This window comes from Lynx canadensis, chromosome C2 (assembly GCF_007474595.2).
Source record: "Lynx canadensis isolate LIC74 chromosome C2, mLynCan4.pri.v2, whole genome shotgun sequence".
NCBI classification, from domain to species: domain Eukaryota; kingdom Metazoa; phylum Chordata; class Mammalia; order Carnivora; family Felidae; genus Lynx; species Lynx canadensis.
The window spans coordinates 46,964,254-46,988,582 of NC_044311.2; the positions used below are offsets into that span (position 1 = coordinate 46,964,254).

A 24,329-nucleotide genomic window follows, 5' to 3' on the forward strand; every position below is an offset into this window, starting at 1 on the left:
TTATCTCAGTATATTAGCAAAATGCCTGATGCACAGGCACTCCATGATATGAGCACTCCAATAATACTACCTGAACTTGTCTCTCTGTACCTTAACTAATAGATATTTATTGATCCCATACTAAATACTTAGCATTTTGTTGAGTCCACTGGGTTATTGATTGAGGCCCAATGCCTGTAAAGGTGAGTATTAGTGATAGTGCCCTATTGCAAAAACACTTCCTCTTTTGCTATTCCAACCTAATGTCTTTTGTCCTTTCTGTCTTTTGGCTTAGAATTTTTTTCCTCCCTTAAAATAGTTTTGTGTACTTTTTCCATATAACCTTATCCTCACCCCAGCCCTGGCCATGTTATTGTGCTGTCTCCTTGTGTCTGTGGTATGCCCCATTCATCTCTGTCTTCGGCACAAGAATTGTAATTATGTACCTCTCTCCCTCTCTCAATTTGAGCGCATTGCTTGTGACTTACCACTTTGTGTTCTTACCGTTTAGTGAAATACTGGATATGTAGTACACCAACTAGAAACACATGTTCACTCATTGTTGACTGAAGAAATAAGACGGACTTTGCTCATAAAGACCTTATTACTTGGTTAAAGAGGTAATACATATACATGGGGAATGAAGGTGAACAAGAAAGCATTTTAATAATGGTATCTATGTTTTTAGGTTTTTTAAGTTTATAATTTATTTTCAGATATAGATGATTTTTGTAAGTAGGTTTAAGTCAGTTGTGTTTCTGTTACAGATATAGATATTTATGTTCACAGATATAAATGAATTGTTAGGTCAGCCAGATCAGATGGTTAGAAGCAAAGTCTAGCTTGTTAAGTAGGTTTTGTGACTTTGGTTCAAAAATATGATACGAAGTTCAGTTGTTCTTCCAGGTAGTAACTGTCTCTCTTTTGCTTTCTGTTTGTGGTGTGGTTTTGTTTTGTTTTAGTTTTGTTTTGTTTAGCTTTTTTTTTTTTTTTTAATTTTTTTCAACGTTTTTTATTTATTTTTGGGACAGAGAGAGACAGAGCATGAACGGGGGAGGGGCAGAGAGAGAGGGAGACACAGAATCGGAAACAGGCTCCAGGCTCCGAACCATCAGCCCAGAGCCTGACGCGGGGCTCGAACTCCCGGACCGCGAGATCGTGACCTGGCTGAAGTCGGACGCTTAACCGACTGCGCCACCCAGGCGCCCCTTGTTTAGCTTTTAAAAATTATTATGACAATTTTCAAACATATACAAAAATTAGAGAAAATATTGTAGCAACCTCTATGTATGTATGAATCAGCATTTTGTATGCATGTATCCATATGTGCATCAGTCAACATTTTGCCCATTTTGTTTTGTTTCTTACCTCTCACATACCTTTTATCCCTGATGTATTTTAAAACAAATTCGGACATCCTATTAGTTTACCTATAAATTCTTTAGTATGCATCTGTCTGTGACAGATTAGAACTTCTTTTAAATATAATGCTGTTTCCAAATCTATCAAAACTGACAATAATTTTATTGTATTACTTAGTACCCACGTTACGTTTAATTTCCCCCTGTTGTCAGAGCAAGATCTATTTTTACAGTTGGAGTGATCAGATGAGCATCTAAACAAGATTTACACATTCCATTTGGAAATGAGGTCTTTTGACATTCTTTTAGTCTGTGATAGTTTCTGCTCCTTTTTTCTTCCCATGCCTTTATCTGTTGAAGACTTTAGTCACTGTCCTGAAGAAGATTTGAGATTCTGAATGTAGCTAGTTGTTTCCCTGTGTATTGTTGACCATGTTCTTCCATCTCCCTGGTTTTCTGGAGACTAGAAATTAAAGCTATCATTGAGTTGAGTTGTAATGCTATTTATTATTTGGTGTGAATACCTCCTGGATGGTGCTGTGTACTTTCAATTGCATCTCACCAAAGGGGCATAATTTCTGTTGTACTCACATTTAATGATGCTAAAATCTGTCGATAAGTTCAGGCCAGCCTAGGCCAATCCTATAAAGTTCTTTATCAGACTTGGATTAGTGTTTCATCTCATTGTTCATTATTGCATAGCTTCATGATTTCTTTTAGGGATTGCCAAATGATGACTTTTCATTCTATCATTCCTGCTGCATTCATTACCTGTAATTTTTCTATAGAGAACTTTTTTTAGTAACTGATTGGCACCTTCGTCATACAGTTTATATTAGAAAGGTGGAGAAAAATGCATGAGTTTTATTTATCTATTCCAGAATATAATTTCTTAATGCATGACCCAAATATAGTTATAGGTACATTCAAAGTATTCTAACAAATTTTGATAAAATTTGCCTTGGGGATATTCTTTGAGTTATTTCTCTTAATCCTCTTTTGTTGATTATTACATTTTGAGAATATTCCTTCCCTTGTGGTGACAGGAAGTCTCTTCTCCTTCCTTTTGTGTTTACCATAATATACCTCTATATGATTGAATTTATCCACTTAGAAGATACTTATTGAGCATGTTTTTTTGGGGGGAAGACAGGTAAGCACTGTGCGAGTGACTGGGCATATGGACACAAGCCCTGCCTTTTTCATAGAGTTATATAGTTTGGATTTATTTTCTATGTATAATGTGATGTGATTAAGAAAAATATGTGTATGAATCTGGTTTTGGTTGCTATAATATTTTGATGTCCTATATTATAAATATGAACCAAGAATGCTTTAACTGACTTTAGAGTTCCTGGGCGTAGAGTCCAAAATAGGGATAATAAAGAGGTTTAAAGTTAAGTTGTTGGTGCTGACCCAAAGAAAAATGACATGTCTCCATATAGGGCATTGTATGCGACAAGCCAGGAAATTTTAATTTTTGTTGTTTGAAAAAGTAAGAAGAGGGAATGATGAGGATTTCCCCCCCCCCCCAAAAAAAACTGAAAGTAAATGGGAAGCTCTTCTGCTATTTTAACTTAAGCAAATGTACTTGAACTTTATTTGACTTTTATTTCCAGAAAGTGAAGGTGACATTTTAGGGATGTATTTATCTCCTGTAATTAAAGTCTGTTTTGTCAGATTTTTTAAAGATGTTTTTGGGTTTTAGAGAATGTACAATTTCTTAAGACCCTTGTGAACATTTTCTTGTGTGAATAGCCAGTGTAAACAGGAGTAGTAAGGTACTGCTCTCTCTATGGGATCCTATGACTATGAGGTCATATAATATTGGATTCACCAAAAAGTGGATTATGTAAATCTGAGGTTATGATTAATATTTTGTTAGGCATGCCATATTAGTTTATAAACTTTGGGTATATTACTTAAATACTCATTGTAATTTTAAAACGCTTCTCAGAGGCTTTCTCTGAGATAAAAACTCTACTCCTGTTCAGATAGTATATAGCTATATAGTTGTTATGATTGTTTAAAATTAGGGTAGAAGTCAAGTTCTGGGCATGTAATTAAAATAACTTTTTGCAATTGAGAATCAGTAGCTGGGAAAACTTTACATTCTGCTTGTAAGTCTATGCTAACATGTTTTATGATGTTATGGAGAAGTGCTGGGAAGCAAGAGAATTTTAAGAGAAGTGGCATTACGTTTGCTTTGCTAGCACTTATCAGGAAATTTGCAAGGAGACAAAAAGCTAAGCCCTTTAATTGTGATGTCTGGTAACTGAGGATTAGACTGAATTTAGCTTTGAAGATCAACAAATGGGCATTTATATTATGTCGATTGAAAGAAGAGTTGCATTTTTGGCGTGAGGAGATAGCTTAATCTGTATAGCACAAAAGCCGACCCAAAAAAGTGGGCTAATATCTAAATATTGACTATTTTAATCTGTTGAAAACAGAAGGCTAGCATCAAGGGTACAGTAGTAAAATTCTAAAAGGAGTTGTTGAAAAGTAAATGTTACGCAACATGAAAAGAATACCAGGGGAAAAACTGACAGAGTAGAATAACAGGAAGATTAGTCATTTCTGGAGGGGAAAAAAAAAGGTGGAGAGAGGGGGAAGAAATATTTTAAACAGGAATGCAGAACTGGAAGTGCTAGTGCTAAGAGACAGATAGGAGCTAATTTAGGAGTGAAACGGAGCCTAAAAAAGGAAAAATACTGGTCACATTTCATCATGCAATATAAAGTTTATATGAACAAATAAAAATAAAAACGGGGACCATTCTCTGTTGGTAACTGAGAGAACCCTGTAAAAGTAGTAAAAGAATGATGTTTACTTCTTAGCCTATTTGACTTGGCTGAGGTCAGCCAGCAGTGCCAAATGCGCATAAAGAAAATGTATTTCTTTGAAAACACACTTAATGTCCTACTCTTTTCAGGGGTTGGGTAAAATGAAAGCATCCTGGACATTTTAAAATACGTGTGCTATTTGGCTTGACATAATTCTCACTTACACATTTCCTTATCTGACTACTGAAGGAGTAGCAGTCTCCCGAGTATTTTAAGAATTATTTCTGGAAATCCTCAAAAAATATAAATTGCAACTCACTATGTATCTTAAAAAATATATAACAATCCTTATAACAGAAAACAAGAAAGTAAACTTCACAAGTGTGTGTGTGTGTGTGTGTGTGTGTGTGTGTGTGTGTGTGTGTAATCCCATTAGTCCTAGTTTCTGCCCAGGTAGCAGGGGCATTTGTGGAACAGATTTGGCTGGGCACATTTTCCAACTGCTCTGAGTGTTCTCATCTGTCAGATGGGAACAATAATATGCCTGCCTTAAAGTTGTGCAATGAGGATTAACCGAACTAGTAGACATACTCATATACCTAACACGGAGGTGGTGTTTTGTTCTTTTAATTTATAATCTTGTCCCCAAGGCATGGAACACAGGCTTGTATGATGCATTTCCAGCTAACACATGAGAAGTTGGACCGGTGCAGGAGAGGCTCTTACTCATGCCCTTGACAACTTAAGCTGTTATTTGATAGGTTACATATGTACCCATACTTGACAAATGTAAATGAATTATTTCTCTTGGCTATTGCTTACTAACTCCAGTAAACAATGAACTGCATAAATGTATTAAAGTAGATCTCTCTAGTGTTATATAAGCACGATATCAGGACAAAATCTGCTTATTCTTCTATTAGGAAAGATACAGTAGTATTATTGAAATGTAGAAAATGGCTTAATGTATATTGAAATAAAGATAAATTAATCAAATTTAGAGACCCAAGACTTCTGTTATTTTATGTAACTATATGTAATATGTCATCCTGTATTATTGAATTAATAGAAATGTGATATATAATCAGGAAAGCATTTCCTGTTGATTTTATGACAAATTCCAGTTCTTTCATAGCTCATGTGCACATAACTTGCTGAGATAAATTCTAACTCCAGGATAAAATTTGGTATTGTCTGAACACCAAATACTACTAAAAAATCTTCCTGTTTCTCTCTCCTCGTCCTCTCTTTCTCTTCCCTTTCTGTCTTTACACACACACACACACACACACACACACACACACACACACACACACACAGTCCCTGGGCATAACCTGCATAGGAAATGTTTATTTTCCAGACTAAAGGAAACAAATGTTATCTCGAACACTGAAAGTCCTTCCTTTTCCTGGTTTGGAAACACTAAGTCACACTGAGTTGCTTGTAGATTTTCTTTAGCTAGCATTTAGGTTTATTTAAAGCATAAAGTTGTGAGGACAGAATGACTCAGGGGTTTGTAATGCACAATTAGAGCTTTTCACTTTTAGGTCACCATTTTATATTTGGCTGACTTCGTGTTAGTTAAGAATTGGTAATAGTGCGTTGTTTACTTTCAGGACAACCTGGGGAGCTCACTGCAGCCTTACCTGTTTTGATCAAAGTGTGGCCTAGAGTTGGTGCTTATCAATCCCTTTCTTTCCAGATAAAGCCAAATTCAAGGAATTAAATAAAAGAGAGTATACCCAGTAAAAGCTGATGAATAAAAAGCTGCTAATGTATTCATCTACAGATATGACTTCTGTTGTTTGATATCTTTCTAAAGTAAAGTCTTAAAATGACCCAAACTTATATTTCTCTGTTTTTAATTGCACTGTCATTAACATCAGCAAGAAATAATAATTGTTGCTGCAGTAGATAACTTGAACAGTCAGAAAAATATATATATTCAATATCTATATATCTGTATCTATGTATCTAGAGATAGAGATATACAGATATTTAATATTAAATATCTAATCTATTAAATATCTAAATATTTAATATTAAATATCTGTATATCTCTATATGTAGATATATATCTGTATTTTTTCTATAGATATCTAGAAATATCTATATATAGATATTTGAATATATATTTTTAGATAGAGATATATAGATATTTAGAAGATATATAGATATCTGGATGACTGCATAAATGAGTCATGATCTTCCTAGTCTATCACTTAGTAGTGCCAAGGTCATAGAAATCATTTGTTGTGATCTGTCTTACGTAAAAGCCTATGAGGTTACTTTGTTTTCCTCATCCAAAAGATGTCAGAATGTGTTGTTGTTTTTTTTTTTTAGAATTTTTGAATAACTTTTGTGTTAATTTAGTGTTAACATTGAAGACAGATAAATTTAAATCTTGTTGTCAGCCAAAGAGTGAATCAAGCTTATGTGGGTACGATGTATAATGCCACCACTCAAGGAACTCTGCAGAGAAGATAATTGTCTAGAAATTGGGTAAAGAATTGTTACCTTCCTTCTTTGGAAACTTTTGATTTCAAAAATAATCGAGAGTAAATAGACTCTAATGCATCACCTCAGGCTGTGCCACATGGGCACCTAAATTTCTTCTTGCTAAATGCCACCAAATGGCTGTATTTCTTACAGCTTATGGCTAAATTCTGACAGAGGGTATATGACTTCACCATAACTGTATTTTCTCTCTGAAGTTTTCATAGTTTCTTGTACTAATTTATATTAGGTTAAAGCCGAAAAAGGTGAAGCTAGCCAAACTTTGTCCAGAGGGTTGGGCCTGCTGCCAAATTAAAGAGAGAGATTGGTTTCCATATTCTCCATTGGTTTCGCAGTCTTATATTTGCAACTGTAGGTGCTCGATTTGAGCTGTCTGCGATTACCCAGATGGCTTTGTGTCCTCAAGAGCTCATTCAAAGACGGTCATTTCAGCTGCTGAATATTCAAGGAAGTACCTTGGTCCAAGGTTGGTTCAGCCCATATCTCAAGGGATGATCCTCAGATTTCTGAAGCTTCCTCTGATCTCACAATTATTGTCTTGGTCTTGCATACAATTAAATGTATAATTAAATGATGCGAATAAAATAGAAGTATGGCTGCCAGCAATGGTAATCCCCCAAACACGATGACCAGTACTGTGATGATGATAATGTTACTGCCCTGTTAGTGCTTCTGAAGATAAAATATACTTGGGAAAAAATGTGACAACTGAATTTGTCCTCTCCTTTTTTAAAAAAAAAAAAAATTAGATGTTTGTTCATTTTTGACAGAGAGAGAGAGAGAGAGAGAGAGAGAGAGAGAGAGAGAGAGAAAGAAAGAAAGAAAGTGGGAGAGGGGCAGAGAGAAAGGGAGACACAGAATCTTAAGCAGGCTCCAGGCTCTGAGCTGTCAGCCCAGAGCCTGACCCGGGGCTCGAACTCATGAACTGTGAGATCATGACCTGAGCTGAAGTTGGACACCCGACTAACTGAGCTACCCAAGTGCCCCTGTCCTTGAGTTTTATTAAAATGTGAGAATCGCAGGTTGCATTTAATTCCTTAAGTTAGTAAACACCATTAAGAGAAGTGAATGTGGACTTGTGTATCATATGAGCTGACGTACTTGATGCATTATTAAGTTTTTCAGAAGAGACAGAAATAGCCAAACGTCCTCCCACCAGGGTTCTGGCCAGCCCTGACGTTTCTTACTCCCTTTCTTTAAGGATAACATGACATCAGCTTTTGAGAGGCAGTGGAGGGTAGGTATAAGGGGGAAACCACAACTTCAGGAGCTGCCTTCCCTGGATCCAGAGTTGACATTTGTTCCATAGTAGTCATATGAGTTTGGCAACTTCCTTAGCACTCTACGCCCCTAAATCTTCCAGAGTACCCTGCTAAATGGGAGCATATCTGCCTCTTTGGGGTGTTGTGAACCTAATAATACAGGTCAAGGACTTAATGGAATTTTCATGGCCCATAATATCTACCATCATGCATGTTAACTATTACCAAATCATAATTTTATGTAAACATGTTCTAGTGTCTATCGTATTAAAGGTACATTTGCAGTACAGAAAACTGTGAAAACAAAAGTGAATGTTGGATTTTAGCAAACTGTTTAAGGGCCCCACTTCTGGAACTGGGCGACCCTGGGTTCAAGTCAGTTGAGAGCTCTGTGACTTCGAACATGTGATGGCACCTGGCTGAGCCTCCCTTTCCTCATTTGCAAAATGGGGTGGTGATTACATCTGATCTGTAGTGGTTCAGAAGGCTAAATGGGATAACTCTTGTAAAGCACTAAGAACAGTGCCTGGCACTCCTGGAGCATTCAGTAAGTGTTAGTGATTGTTCCTGCTATTGCTTTGAGGATGAGGTGAACACGTGAAGTAGTAATATGACAAGAAACATATACTAAGATTCTGTGAATGTAGGGTTTCACTTTTGCCACTGAGAATTTGTATTCTCTACCGTGCAGAAAACAATGCTTCTGTATTCTCGTATTTATGACTCTTTAATTGATGATTATTTTCTTAATACGTAAATAGCATTTACTTAGTAAGTAAAGTATTTTTACTTTTATACTTTATGATAATACTTTATAAGTATTATTTACTTAGTAAATAGCATTTACTTACTAAGAAAATAATCATCTGTTTTACACTTACCCTTGGTTGAGCTATTTAAATTTTTTAAAGATCTCTAGGTGATTTTTCTATCTATAGGATTTTGGCTCTGGATAAATCAGTTTAGTAAAGTAAATGCTTTGTTAATGATGTTATCTGCTTGACTCTGTTGTGCAGCCGTATTCTAGCCACTCGTTAAGTTGAACAGTACTGGAAGGAAAAACAACTTATCAGTAACATCCAAATGGGAATGAAATATAGAAGCAAAGAGAAGTCATTGTTCCTTCTGTAAAATAAAGAGCATAAGACCCGATATTTCCCCATCTGTTGGGAGGGTTGTAAAGATTATGAAAACATTAGCATTTGCAAAAAGCGATTCTATGCCAGGAAGGCAGATAGAACATTAGGAAAGAAAGGACCAAAATTGCACGATGGCATTTATTTTATATAGTAACATCCTTTCTTTCATTAACAGGAAATTTTAGGGCAATCCACTTGCTTATTAGGAGCGAGGAGGGTGAATGAATTCTTAAAAGGATTCATCAAGGCTTCCTCATAATAAAGTAAACCTTTAAGAACATGTTTTCCATAGAATTAGAAACTTAGAATTTCATAGTAACAGTGTATTTATCACCTTGTTTGGGGAGCAGATTTTTAAGCATGATCACAGGAAAACACCTGTGTTGACACTCTGGGAAAGGTGCAAACATACGGGCAAACTCTGTCTAGGTGTAGAGTAAACAAGAGTGCTTTGGCTAGCATCCTGCAAGGAGCTGGGTCTAAATGGTCTGCTCCTGCTTCTGCTGCTGCTGCTGCTGCTAATACTGCTGGGAAGGAAAAGTGGCTGACCTGGCATATCCTTTACTCTTGGTGCTGCAGCAGTCACTCAGGAAATGTTGTTTAAGGGGAACCTTCTGGATCCTTTTCATGGCACCATGGCGAGAAGAAGCCGTATCTTATCTATTGAAGATAAAGCATGGAGTTGGCTAATGGATGCTGGTGAGTGAATAAGGCAAATGGGGAGCCAGTTCGCAAAGATCTCTTTTGGGAAGGGCTGATCTCTCGAGGACTGACATGGCGCCCATTGGAAAGTGGCCTCGGATAATCTGAACACCAGAATGTTGTTTTAGAGGGGAATCATAGTTCTACCACTGGTGACCTGATCTGTGACCTTATATCCATTCCATAAATGAAGTTCTTATTTGTTCCCAGCTTTACTACTTGAAGATACTAATCCTGAGGTTTGTTAGATACCTCTGTACATGGAACATGGTTTCCAGTGTAATTTCCACTATTTTATTTTTGCTCTTGTTTTTCTCTTGACCCACAGTGACTTAAAAAAAAAAAAATGACTTTTTAGTATGTGAAAGCAAGTTTTCCTCCTTTCAATTCTAAATGAGCACTTACTTTTTTAACAGCAGTAGACTATAGAATTTTAACTTAAGAAATTATTTAGTATGCATAATTCGTGCCAGGAATATTCTTTTCAATTCAAGATAATTATGTAAGCAAATTAGTAAGATATTGGCTATATTAGTCAGTTGCACAAGATTAGTCTTTAACATTGCTAATGTATCCATGTACCAATACAAGGTAGTTTCTTTGAGTATGTTTCTCTGTTAGTGAAGTGAATAATTTGAGTGAGGTATCTCACTTTTTCTCACTCTAAAATTTTCTTTTCCCATTTTGCCAAAAACTACTACATGACTTAAAATACATGTATTTCTCTTCCATCTTATAATTTAGAACACACATGAATATATGCCAATTAATAGTTTACCTATGTCTTTCATTAAACAATTGGAAGATATAGAAAGAAGTTTTCCAAAGGTGAAGGCCGAATTTTCCTAGAATAGTTAATCTATGTTTGATAGGTTTTCCATTAAAAAAAAGTAGACAGTTAAGTTTAGGAATTTATAGTAGCATTATAAAGGCTCTGACAAGCCATGTAGGAAGATAACTGTTTATTAAGAAATTTTCTTGATCACGGTCCTCCTAAGTGCCCTCCTCCTGCCACATTTTTGATTAGTGCCTTTTCACATGTGGTACCACCATTCAGCCAATGAATCGTTATTGAGCACCTGCTGTGTTTCCAGGCTAACTAGGTACAGGGATACAATTGTGAGCACATTTGTCAAAAATTTCTCACCTTGTGATGCTTAACAGCAGGGAAAACACAGGTTTAGATGATTTGATCTTATTACTTTAGTAAGATACTTCAGTAGCAGTAGAATATATATTTTTAAATGGCTAGTACTGATTTTTCTATTTCCACTGAAAATAATCCTGACATACCATGTAATCTAAAGAGTTTTGTAAATGAGTCCATGTTGCCGTTTTGCATTTGGCAACATTTACTCGCTCACATCTTTTTGTTTTAGTTATTGTTGGCTAGATTGTTGAAACTGATTTTCATGAGTGGGGTTGACAACATAGGTCAGAAAAACAAACTGTAATTGATGTTTTATATTTATTCAAAGTCAGACTATACATTTTTTTTAAAGTCCACTTCCCTTTGGTTTCCACCATTATGGCTCACTCAGTCTTTCCTTATCCAAAGCTATCAAACTGAAAATATTGTGTTTTAAAATATTAAGTTTTAGTTCACACCAACATCTAAATTTAGAGGCACTGTTTATACAATAAAAAATATTTTTAAGGGGAAATTCAGATTCTCCATCCTTTTTCCTCATAAATTCTCAATTCTCTCAAATTTAAAGTACTAGCTGCCTGGGCAGTACTTAGTATTATGTAGCCTAAGGATTATTTCATTTTATAAAAGTGGTGGACCTTTAGTGATGTAGGGGATGTAAGTAAATTTGCCCAACAAGAGCTGCTTTTATTGTGTGTGTTATTAACTATGTGTCTATATCTATATGGTGAGGCATGGAAATCAACCTTTCCTAAAACAACATGATTTCAACTACTTGATACCCAGGTAAAAGATTATTATTAATATTTTGGCTAACTTGAATTTAAAAACATATGTAAGTCAATATGTGAGGTCAAGAATTGCATACATGTATCTGCCATCAAGCAGCAGATTTTCTTCTTATTTAATTCTGAAACAAGCATAAAATGGCACCCATGGTTAATTTGTTTCTAGTCTTGAAAAAATGATAGCTCCTAAATTAACCTGATTATTTTTATTTTGGCACATATTAGGAATTATTAAAGTTCTGTCAGAGTTTATAGTTCATTCCTTACTTGATTTTATCCAGCTCCTCGAAGCAGAATTGTCCTAGGGTCTGTCTCTTGTACCTTTTTGATATTTAATATTCAGCGGGCTCCTTTGGATGAGCTCCTGAGGGCTTGTGAATCATTGAAGAGCTGTGAAAAGTGGTTAACAAGCTAGAAGGAGCTCTCTGGAAAACAGAACATGATCAAGTCCAGCTTCTGGAGAGTCTTAGCGAGCGGTTTATGTGACCATGCATTAACACCTAGCACATTAATCACACTTTCCTGTCTTCCTCCTCTGTTCTTCCTCCCTCTTCTTCTGTGCCTTCTTCTTTTAATTTCTGAACACTCCATGTCCACTTCTTTTTCTTCATGTTCTTTTTCTCTCATCTCATTGAATTCCTCCTTCAGCCTTTCTCATCTCATCAGGATAGGAGGTGGTATATTTGATAAAGCATTTGTTGTTCTTATTTAAAAAGCAATTTTATTTCTCAAGTTAAAATCAAGTTCAGTTTAAACTTCGGTTACATTTTGTCCTCTGATAATGGACAGCTTTGCCTTTTAATTTCTGCTGCCTTGTGAATCAGCACCCTGTGATTTTTTGTATTTGTGAGTTTTCTTAATATGAATGTTAGAACGACAGGATTTAGGAATTTTATGTCACTTACTAGATTGTTAAGCTCAAACACAGTAGGCATACTGTAATATGTCTTCCTTACTTTTCTTTCTAGACTAGAGCTCCATATCTCCCCCTCAACTGTGTTTTTGGCTCTCTTATGGGATGCTAGAATGGCCTGTCTCCATGTATTTTGTTGCATTTCGCCATTGCTTCTTGTGTTCTGTCGGGGAATTTTGGTGATTCTTTTCAAGCGCTACCTGAGCTCTGTGCTAGTTGTTCCGTTCCCCCAGGGTCTTGTGCTGTGTGGTCATGTCTCCACTTCCTCCGCCCTGTCCATTGACAGAGCCTGGGTTCCCTGATGGCTGCCTCTATACCCTTGTGAGGGCGGGAGTATTCCTTCCCCTGCTGCTACAATTGAGCCCGTGCTGGGTACCACATTGCCCTCTACACTTGCTTTCAGTTGTTAAGGCTTCCCAAGCTTTGGCTGTGGCTCAGTGATCCTGCTGTCAAAACCCTGAAGCTTTTCTAGCATCGACACTCAGTGGTAGCAGCAGGTGTTGGGATTTCTCCAAGCCCCTAAGACCCTGGGAGCAAGAGAATGGCCGTTTGACATAGACCTCAGGACTTTTCAAAGCACCAAGAAACGTCTGCAGAAGATATGTAAAGGTAAGATTCTGATTTCTCTAGGAAGCTGTTCTAGAAGCTGAAAACCTACAGCCATGGATTTAATGTAGACTAAATAGCTAAAGAATATCCTTGGGGATCTCTGTGCTTGATGATAGAGCCAGAATATGAGTCTTTGGTTGGGTAACTACGTATTAAGATGCCTCTTTTGGGAATTTGGTATGATAGCATTTCTAATCTATTTTATTTATATTAAACTTGGCATTGAATAGATTAAAAAAATGTTTTTTCCATTCTTTGAATTGGAATCTATGAAGCACTCTTTTCTCTTTCACAGTCTACATTGTGTATTCAGTAAGAGAAATCTTGAGAATTAAAACAGTTAAAACAGTAAAAAATAAAGTAGAAGTTATTTGTTTCCAAATGCCTGTATTTTGTTTACTTCTGTTAATGTTTAAAACTAGAAATATTAAATTACTATTTCCTTAATTTCTTTACACTCAAATTTCTAAAGCCATAATTAATTCAAAAGGAATGAGAAGAGGTGTTCAGATCGTGGTACTTCAAGGGTACAATATTGTACTTTGTCAATTCTAAATGTAGCATTTCCTCTTCTTTTAGGGCTTGATTTTCAGTTTTTTAAAGGGGAATCATTCCCCGCCCCTAATTTTTGGGAAAAAAAAAATCACTCCATATGGGTGTAAATAACCTGGATGAAGGGGGGGGGCAGGGGGAGAGGGAGAGAGAGATCAGCAGCATCTTGGCGTGAACAGCACAGTCACCTATCTCTTCAGCATTATTTACAACTTTTATTCTTTGCCCTGCCTCCATTCATAAGCAGTAATCTGTGAAGTGATATTAAGACAGCTCTTCTAGTATGAGATCCTCAGTGGCCTTACTTTTCATTCATCTCTTTTTTGTCCTTTGTTTTCTTTTCAATGTGGACTCAATCTGTTAATTGATGCCCTGTAGTTGGAATCAAGGCTATTAGCTGTCACATTGAAACTCCTTCATCTCAATAACCGAATGTGTAACTGAGGTTTTAAAAATGAAAAAGAGTATTTACTAATAGCCATACAAACTGAAGCAAGGTTTCTCTTTGATAGTGCCTATTTAGAATGCTTGTTTTTTTTTTAAACTAAAAGATGTTCAACAAAGTATTTTATTTACACTTGAAAATAACCCAGTTTTATTTCCTTGAGACCTCAAAAGTATAAGTGAATGGAATGTCTTGAAGTCTTTCTGGTGCGTTAAATCGGGTAATTGATTTCATGTGTAAAAACAGAAGAGGACAGTTGTAATGCTTTAATTCTTAACATTTATAATGAGTTTATAGTTTTTGAAAATATAAGGCACAGTCTCAAGCCGGGAGGTTGCATTATTCTCAGGTTGGCTTCTGAAGTACATTTTCTGAAGTACAATTCTGAAGTACATTTTCCTTTTTCTATTTATTTAGAATTCTTATAATCTTCTAGGACAAGAATTGAAACAATGTATGTACTTAATTATCATTATATACTATGTTATAGATTGTATTATAGATTATATTAAATATTAAATTATTAATACATAAAATGTTATCTATAATGTTTAATAAATAAAATAGTATTTATAATATTTAATAATAAATAAAATATTATCATTAAATATTAAATATTAAGATAGAGTGAGTGAAATTATTGTAGACATTTATAAAATTACTTTAAAACTTTAAAAATACTTAAAATATTTTGAACGCAACAATGAGTTAGTGGTATTCACTGCATTTAATGTTTAATGGACAAACTAACTTCACATAAGCTGAACTCAGTACAGTAAGACCTAAGTGATTTCTTTTTTAGGATGTACAGAAAAGGCACATCATATAAAGTATTGGTGCCATAAAGATCTTAGCAACTACCTGAATAGAAAAATCTATTGAATGAATAATAGGATGACCCTTTTGCAGATGAGGGAACAGAGGGCTGATAATTCACAATTTTTAAGCCTAGACCAAGACCAGAATACAAATCACTGAATTCTAACCCAGGGCACTTGACTCTAGGCAATGCTATTTACTGAAATTGCCTTACATTTCAGCCTGCCAGTGTTTGCAGAGCAAAGAATGGAGTCTAGGAGTTAAAGTGATTTTCCTCAGTATCAAGTGTGTCTGATCATGGCTGATAAATGTGAGCTCACTTCTGCAGTGTAGCCTGATTGTGGCCTTTCGAATTTCCTTTTTATTTCTGCCTCGTGTAATGTGGCTTGCCTTACTTATATTAGGATTTTCAAAAGTACAGTGCAAGAATCATTAAAATATTTTTGTTCGGATGGACTGTTAAACTTCTGGCATGCCATTTATTTCAGTGTGTGATCCTATAAATTTGGCAGTTTTCTGAAAATTTAAGTTCTTAAAATTGAAAAGATTACACCTATGCGTGTGTGTGTGTATGTATGTGGCAGTTCATTTTCTGTTTCTAAGCAGAAAATTCTTAATTGACTTCCACTATTTCCAAAGTTGAAAAATTCCTCAGCTTGCATCTTTAAAGGTATCTGTTTATGTGTGATATCATAAAAGTGAATGGGTGCACATTCTCTGTGCTATAATAATTATATGTAAGTGAAATTATTTGACATGTTTGTTAATTTAAATGCTTTCTGGTTGCCTGACTTAGAATTATTACCTCAAAATCCAAATTCTCCCTGACTTTCCTGAATATCTATCATCATTTAATGGGGCCATGCCCAGGCTCCCTTTATGTGATTTTTTGGGAGGTGTAACTATAATCCATTCCCCTTGAATGGTGCCCAAGATGGACTTAAGGCCCAATATGGATGGACCTGAGAGTCAAATGTGTGCAAAACTAAGAATGAAAACTCTGAATGCTCTTTTTAGGAAGTTCAGTTTGAAAACTAGCTGGAGTACTTTTGGAATAGAGATTTATAACACTTATTTTAGAAAAGATGTGAAGTACTTACTCACTGAAAGTTTAGTCTTGAAGTCTTAGGCCAGTTCTCAAAATAAGGTTCTTAACCCCAGTCATAATGATCCCTGAGTATTTCTGCCATCACTCAACTCATAAGACTGGTACCTCTCAATTTCCACTGTTTGCTCTTTCCTGTGTATTCTTTATCCTTCCTTGGAGAGAATGAGAACCATCTGGACTGGTGGACAATGAGCACAGGTCCTTACTAGTTGTAACACCTGGCCGTAAGTGCTAGTTCCCAAATTCAGTCCTAACCTTTTCATGGCATAGTGCCATCAAGATGGTTCTGCCTAAGCCTCCTTCCACTGCAGTCTGTTTACTCCTTGGCTATTGGACCTTGGAAAGGCTACTTACTTTGTCAGTTGTAGTCTTACCCACTCTAAAATATGAAGAATATAATCTCTTGGTCAGGATTTTTATGAAGATTTAATTTAATTTAATGAGAAAGTGTATGCCAAGCACTTAGCACAGTGGCTAGCATGTAGAAAACAACCAATAAATTGTTGTTGTTATGTAATTTTCCCAAGATTTTATAACTAGAAAGTGATTCAGACCTAAGTCTGTTTGATGGGAAAACCAAATGAAACAGGAATACATACACTCTTTCCATAAGCAATAGCATCAAGAACCACAAAGCAAAAACTCATGCTTGTCTCTGAACTCTGACACTGCTTCTCATACCTACTCATATGACGTACTCATACCTTTTATGATGCATAAATCATGGTGTCATGTATGCTGATGAGGAAAGTTGCATAGTTCAGTGGTTTAGAGAAAACTTTAGGAGTAAGGCTTCCAAGGATTAGAATTTCAGCCCTGCCTCATAGGAACTGTGTGGTATTAAGTAAATTGCATACCTCTCTAGGGTTCTTTGTGTATGAATCACATAATAGTGTCTATTATATTGCATTATTGTAGACAGTAAGTGATAGAAATTAAAGAGCACCTCCAATAAGTGACTTTTATTATAATTGATAGAGATGTAAATGTTTCTTTAAAAACAATAGCATGTCCACAAAATGAAATGCATGGTTTGTGAAAATCAGAACCCCATAAAATGTTAAAAATGGATAGGATCTCGGTGATTAGATGACTTTCCATTCTCCAAGAATCCATATGCTTTCCTTGTCAAAGCCATTTTCCCAGTGGCAGACCAGTGCAGAAAGGGGGAGAAGGCATCAAAGGTCAGAATTGACCCAAATATAGAGTGGTTGTACCATCCAGAAGATGGGTGAACTCTCCATCTGGGTTGATGTCAGTGAGTGGCATCAGAGTAACCAGGTGATGACAATAGTCCTGGTTAAGCAGAGGTGGTGGGATTGTTTTCTTTCTTTTTTGAAGCAGAACCCAGACCAGCAGCTGGGGCTCAATTCTGGGGAGAGTGAATTAACCTGGGCTAAGCTGAGTATCACGGGTTAGCCTTGAATGCTAGTAAGACCAGGGACTTTCCTTCCTAAATTCTCAAACTTCTTGAAGTCAGAGATGTTCATCTTAGTTGTTGGCAGTGCCTCACATAGGGTGTAGGAAACAGTGGGCACTTGATACATGCTTGATAATGAAAAAAGGAAGAACTCATTTAAGGGTATCATGGCCAACCAAGGGATTGGAAAGCAGGGCTACAGTGCAGGAAGAACAGGATGCCTTGGGGCTCCCTCTGGGACAGAGGGAAGAGTTGAGGCAGATCTAGAGGTGGGCCAGGGAGCTGAATGTACATAGTCTTTGTAATGACTGGTTTAGGGACATGGCAGAATTGAAACTGTCAGTGTAGTCTGATTAGTTGATGTAGGCATAAAGTATTCCAAGTTTTTAAAACTTTTCAGGCAGAGGACCTAGAGTTTAAAGAATCAAAATCTATTAGAATCCATTTACATTGGTTTCTCATGCAGTTAAAAATGATGTTTCTGGCTTTAAAAATTCAACTTTGGTGCCAGAGAATTGAGGAAAAATGTATCTGTAAATAACATCGTTGATATATATGAAACCTTATATTAGGAAATTATCAAAATATGGTTTTCAATATGTCATATTGTAAAGTTGTAATTTGTAGTACATGGTCAGAAAACGAAGAGTTTATGCAGATGATGTGGGAAGTCAGTGTCATTCTAAAAGCTGAAATATTTGTGGGGGACGATGGGTAAAACTTTGAGGCTTTTTCGTTACAAATTTTTGCTACTCTTTTGATACGTATTCCCTAAAATAATAAGATGAACATATTTTTCAATCAAAGTCTATATTAAAAACACAAAACTTACTAAAAAAATTAGCTATGCTTATTGTTACACCTAACCATTTTTGTTAAAATTTAAGTTGCCATAAAGGTTTTTTTAGATAATCCAAATAAGAATTCCAATTACTTGCATAGTGTATGGCCAGATACATTAGCTCCTTGTCTTTAAGGACAAGGATATTGTGTGCTGGCACCTGAAAGATAGCTGTTTGGTAAACCTCAAGTGAGCAGGGTGCCCGGGTGACTCAGTAGGTTGTGTCAGACTCTTGATCTCAGCTCAGGTCTTGATCTCAGGGTTGTGAGTTCAAGCCCCGTGTTGGGCTCCTTGCTGGTGTGAAGCCTAAAACAAAACAAAATAAAACAAAACAAAGTGACAAAACTCCTAAGTGGGAGTTAACATCACACCACATGTTTCCATGAGCATTTGTGTCTCCTTAATTTGAAAAAGACCATATGCTACAGTCGTGCTTCTCTAATATTAAGATAGTGGGGAGCCGTCCCTGGTATCTCAAGAACGGACTCTTAAATCAAGTGCTAAGTCATTACATATTAAAACATCTTTGCTTGGCAAAGTACTCCTTGATACGAAGGTAAACAAAAAATGGAGTACACAATGCCAAAATCACACTGACATACATCGTGTATTTTATAGGAAGCGGGGTCTTTCTGTGTGTTTCTTTTCCAGTGTGTCTGTAAACTTGCCCTCTCCCTCTTGTTCTCTCTCCCTTCCCGCTCTCTGTGCGCACGCGCGCGCGCACACACACACACACACACACACACACACACACACACACGTAGAGATGGAAATGCACACACACAGGCTTTTGCTTTTACCATAAAGGATTTACACCAGAACCAGGAATTGGATGATATTAACTCCCTATAATCCTTTCTGATCAGTTGCTTTTACGGCTTTGTGTCCCTGAGTTATATAGTGGGTCTAGCATACTTTGTGTGTGTGAAAAACTGTGGCAGGTGCTTTTATTTTCTTTTCCTGGTATTTCCTGATGCCTGATTTTAGTTTATTTCGGCAATTCATCATGTGAGTTTTGATTAGGTAATAAGCTACAGACATTATTGAAGCAGTATGTATTAACCAGCAAAAATTCAACTCCCCATAAAGTGCTGTACACTTGAAATAACTTAGATACTTGAATACCAGTTTTTCTTCTCCTCAGCCTTGCCCCGGATATGCTCTTGGCAGTTTTAATCTGTTCTGTTTTACCCTTTTAAAAACATAAAAGGCAGTGGTACAAATAAAATCTGTGCAATCTCTCCCTGAGGAGAATTTTGTCATTGGAAATAACGGTGTCAGGGCTAATAAGAGAGAAAATGTTCTAAATAAAGTGAGTGGTGTTTAGTCATTGTCACCATTCTTGATTAACCGTCTGGAAACCTCGCATCTAGCAATTATCACAATAGTTAAGGTAAACTCTGTTTTAGACCCCACACCAAATATTTAAACAAAATGACTTTAAGACTGTAAGTAATCCAAATTGTACTTTTAGAGTCCAGGATTGAGGAATTGAACTTACACTTTCTTTTATGGTAATTTTAGTTTTGAAACTGTGTTGATAAATTTGCAAACAAAAATTTAATAAACTCTCAGATACAAAGGAGTACCTACCTAATTGTACCATATTAAGATTGCTGCATGGGGTGCCTGGGTGGACTCTGTTGGTTCAGGGTCCAATTTCAGCTCCGTCCATGGTCTCACGGTTCAGGAGTTTGAGCCCCACATCGGGCTGTGTGCTGTCAGCACGGAGCCTGCTTCAGATCCTCTGTTTACATCTCTCTCTGGCCCTCCCCTGCTTGCTCTCTCTGTCTCTCTCTCTCTCTCTCTCTCAAATAATAAACATTAAAAAAAGTTAAAAAAAATAAGATTGCTGCAAGGAAGTAGAGCCCTTTAAAAAGGACATCTCAACTCAGAGGAAACTTTGATTTTAGGTTCATTAAAGAACCAGAATTGTTTTTAAGTACCTTCAGTGGATTGAAAAGTAACAGATTGAAAGTAAATTATTTAAAGAATACTGATTGAATTGATACTTTAGTAACAGAACCTCAAATGGAGTTAAAATTATCGTTTAATTTTAAGTAATAATGTTCCATTTCAGAGATATTTTAAAGTTAGATTTCATTTTTAAGGCCTCCAACTGGGCCATTTTTCTACCTATCACTCAAATCCACCAATTCTTAGGGAATCAGGTCAGTTTCTACTTAAGGTTTGTAATGTCCGGGGCACTTTGGATGGGAGTCAGGAGCTTTACAAGAGTAAAGATGACGTAAGAAGGCTGTGGACAAGGCGCTGGACTTTGGCTTGGTTTAGTTTCCTGAAACAGGTCTGCATGGAGTGCCCTTCGTACTCTGTGTGTCCTCTGTCCTCCAGACCATGCCCACCATTCTGCCCCCCTTGGACTGAATGATACCTAATGGAGATAATGCACAGCACAGCATGGTTTGTAAACTCTGCTTCTTCTTGTTTGTGAAGTAATTCATTTATCCAGAAAGTACTATAAATCCAAGTTTAAAACTTACCTGTGAAAAGTAGGTGTTTTCCAGAATCCTGCCCACCGATCACACACTTCTGTAGGGCTTTCATGAACACTAAAATGGCAAGTAAAATTGTTGTTTCTATAGTATAACAATTGTATAAATTTTAATGTACTTAAAAGAATAGTGGGGTTGAGGGGAGGGGTGGGGAAGAGTCCAAACTCTACTTTTCCTCCCAGATAATCATAAATTATAAAAGTCAAGGTCATATTTAAAATTTATTCTATAATTTTGAGACTGCTTTCAGTTGCCCCAAATGATTTTCCAAGAGAGAAAGCACATGTAATGGGAAGAAAGGAAAGGTACAGAAAACAAGCACCTTCCCCTGAGGAGAAAATGTATTTTCAACACTAGAGAATATAGAATTTGCTGTATCAACAAAGTATAGTATTTCACCAAACAGTTGGATAAGCCAATGTGTATTTATTGAATAAATGAGTGTTGGTGAAAATCAAAGAGCGAGTGGATGAATGAATGCATAGGCTTATTGGTAACACATTCTTCCTATTTATTATTTTTAGGGAAAAATACTTTTTTTGAAATACTACAAAGAATCCATTGACAGCAACTGGGTGAAATTCCTCATTTTCTTTTGTGGTAACAGCCAGTTGTTACAGGAGCATGAGAACTTTCTAGGTTATAAGATACTGTTTTTGTAGTTTGAATTACCCTACATTTATAGAGCTTTGGGGAATCAGTAGATGAGAAAACACAAATCATAAGCAAAAGGGCAGTTAGTACTCTTCTAAAAATAAACATTGATCCGTGTAATCGCATTCTAAATAAAATAAATAGAAATGGATTAAGAAAATTATAGTGGCTTCGAAGAATTTAGTGTGTTTTCTATCCCTATTTTCATTTGGATTTTATGGCAATTGTTCTTAAAGGAGCACACACTACATATTTTGAACCCTTCAGCCAGCAGCAGCAACACCCAGAAGTACATTGGGCGTCTTTGCTGTATTAAAAAAGCTCTGCACTTGACATTGTTGTGGCCGATTTTTAACTGCTGGAGAAAAAGTTTAAGGGAACGGATTAAATATCAGCATGGAAATGAGGCTTTTTGGAAATCTTGGGACATTATGGAGAACATAATACACCTTACTACAGCCTGGTAACAGAAAGAGGGGTTACAGAAATAAGCTGGGGTGGGAATTTGAAGAAAAAGGAAGAGCCTTCACTGACAGAGAAGCAGGCTCACATCAGCCCAAGTACTGGCTATCATGCCCTCTCGTGGGGCTCATTCCCCGGGAATGTATCCCTTGTGCTAAATAGAGTACTTATGTAAACAGACACTGTAGGCTTTTGAAAATACTCCAATAACAGTTCTTCAGGGCTTGCTATCTAATTATTGCTAGCTGTTGCATTTACTTGTCTTGGTACTAATTTATAGAGCTAGTTTTTGACTTGAGTTACCTACAGTGTCTTGTTTCATAATTTGGAAAAGTACACAAAAGTACACACTATTTAAGAAAAATGCAAACATCAGTGGCTTTGTTAAGTGAGTCAAGCAACTGGCAACTTGTTTCTTATTATTTTGTAAGTGAACCGCTGAATGTAATGTTATATCTATGGCATGTTAAGAAATGAAAAGAAAAAGAATGGACACTTGCACGTCTGAATGAACAGCTTATCAAAACACTGGCTTTCGATTTTTATCTGAGCTTGCCTCTAGAAAGTTTTTACTATTGCTACAAAGCCTAGAGGCAATTACTGGACTAGAAAAGCTGAATATCGTTTCTGACTAATCTGTTAGTCAGCCTAATAATAGGAAATTATTCAGTTCCTATTTCATAGTAGCCCATCTTGAACAATAAAATCATATAGCCCACTCAAAGATATTTCAGGAAAATTGATGTGATGCTTTGAAAAAAAATAGTACTTAAAAAGTGTGCACCGTATGGGGCGCCTGGGTGGCTCAGTCAATTAAGGGTCCGACTTCGGCTCAGGTCATGATCTCATGGCTCGTGGGTTCGAGCCCCGTGTTGGGCTCGGTGCTTACAGCTCAGAGCCTGGAGTGTGCTTCAGATCTGTGTCTCCTTCTCTCTCTGCCCCTCCCCCACTCATGCTCGCTCGCTCTCTCTCTCTCTCTCAGAAGTAAATAAACATTAAAAATTAAAAAAAGAAGGGGCGCCTGGGTGGCGCAGTCGGTTAAGCGTCCGACTTCAGCCAGGTCACGATCTCGCGGTCCGTGAGTTCGAGCCCCGCGTCAGGCTCTGGGCTGATGGCTCGGAGCCTGGAGCCTGTTTCCGATTCTGTGTCTCCCTCTCTCTCTGCCCCTCCCCCGTTCATGCTCTGTCTCTCTCTGTCCCAAAAAATAAATAAACGTTGAAGAAAAAAAAAAAAATTAAAAAAAAAAATTAAAAAAAGAAGATGTGTGCACCGTAAATGTTTTGTACTGTGCTGTTTTATCCCTCATTTATCAACAGGAAAGCTAGAGAAGTTTGCTGAAAATGACTTTGAGGTTCATAGTTTGGATGATCAGGGAGGGGGCATTGCCATTTGCTAACGTTTGACCTGTTCTCTCTCTTTGGAGAAGGAATAAGCAGGGAGCAGATAACGGATTTGGTTGGGTAGTTGAATTTACAAAAAAGCATCTGAAAGCCATTCCCTCAGCACTGTTAGTGCTGTGTTGTAAGATAGTGCTGTGTTATATTCAGAGAGACAATGGACAGAGAAGAAAGGATGCAATGATAAATTCTAGTGCATCTCTCTATAATCAGCAGGCAGAAAAGAGACAAGTCAAAGAAAGTGACAGGGCACAAGAAGGGCAAAAGAGAAAAGAAGGAAATAGTTAATGCTGCAGATGCTACAGAGGGGACAAGAAACCAGAAATGATACGCTGACTGGCAGTGAAGAGGACAGCAGTAACCTTTGAGAAAGCAATTTGAGTAGAATTGGAAGGGAGAAGGTAGAGTCCTCAGTGCAAACCAGATTCCAAGAAGATGAGTCACTCGTAAGTTGGAAGACATGCATGAGGACTCAACAAGTTTAGACAACTCTATAAAGAAATTCAGTAACACAAAGAAGAGAAGTTGGTGTCAGGGAATTCAGCAGAGAAAAGGGGGTTGTTATAGAAGACTAGAGGTGTTCTTCCAATGGAACCATGTTTTGTTCCACTAAAGGAAGGTGCAGGAGTCATTGGAGAGGAAAGGAATGAAGGTTCCTTAAAGTAGGGATAATGGAGGGTACCCTATGTTAGAGACGTAGCTCTCAACGTCAGAGACGTTGAGAAGGGGTCAAAAAAGTGGGTAGAGATGCTGACTTGAGGAAGATGAACCAAACACTTCCTTTGGTCACATTGAAGAAGGTCCTCCCCTGTGCCTTCAGTCCATCTTGTTTGCTGTGTGGGTGGCTCACTGCCTTGTGTCTGCACTCTTTTGTATATTGCTTTTTAAATTCATTAGTTTCACTTTACTTCC

The 24,329-nt window shown here is 36.8% G+C and overlaps 1 protein-coding gene across 17 annotated transcripts in view; it reads left to right on the forward strand.

The window, feature by feature from the left end:
- MBNL1 (muscleblind like splicing regulator 1) overlaps positions 1 to 24,329 on the forward strand; it is a 206,809-nt gene that overhangs the window by 81,581 nt on the left and 100,899 nt on the right. For 3 of the 17 annotated variants that reach the window (XM_030330378.1, XM_030330377.2, XM_030330379.1), the window contains exon 2: positions 9,624 to 9,743. The exons of 12 other annotated variants lie outside the window; for them this stretch is intronic. In XM_030330378.1, coding sequence (XP_030186238.1) covers positions 9,738 to 9,743 — 6 coding nt within the window. In that variant the 5' untranslated portion in view covers positions 9,624 to 9,737. Of the gene's footprint in view, positions 1 to 9,623; positions 9,744 to 12,652; positions 13,207 to 24,329 lie in introns of all 17 variants that reach the window. 2 more of the 17 variants (XM_030330380.2, XM_030330381.2) reach the window with 2 other exon arrangements.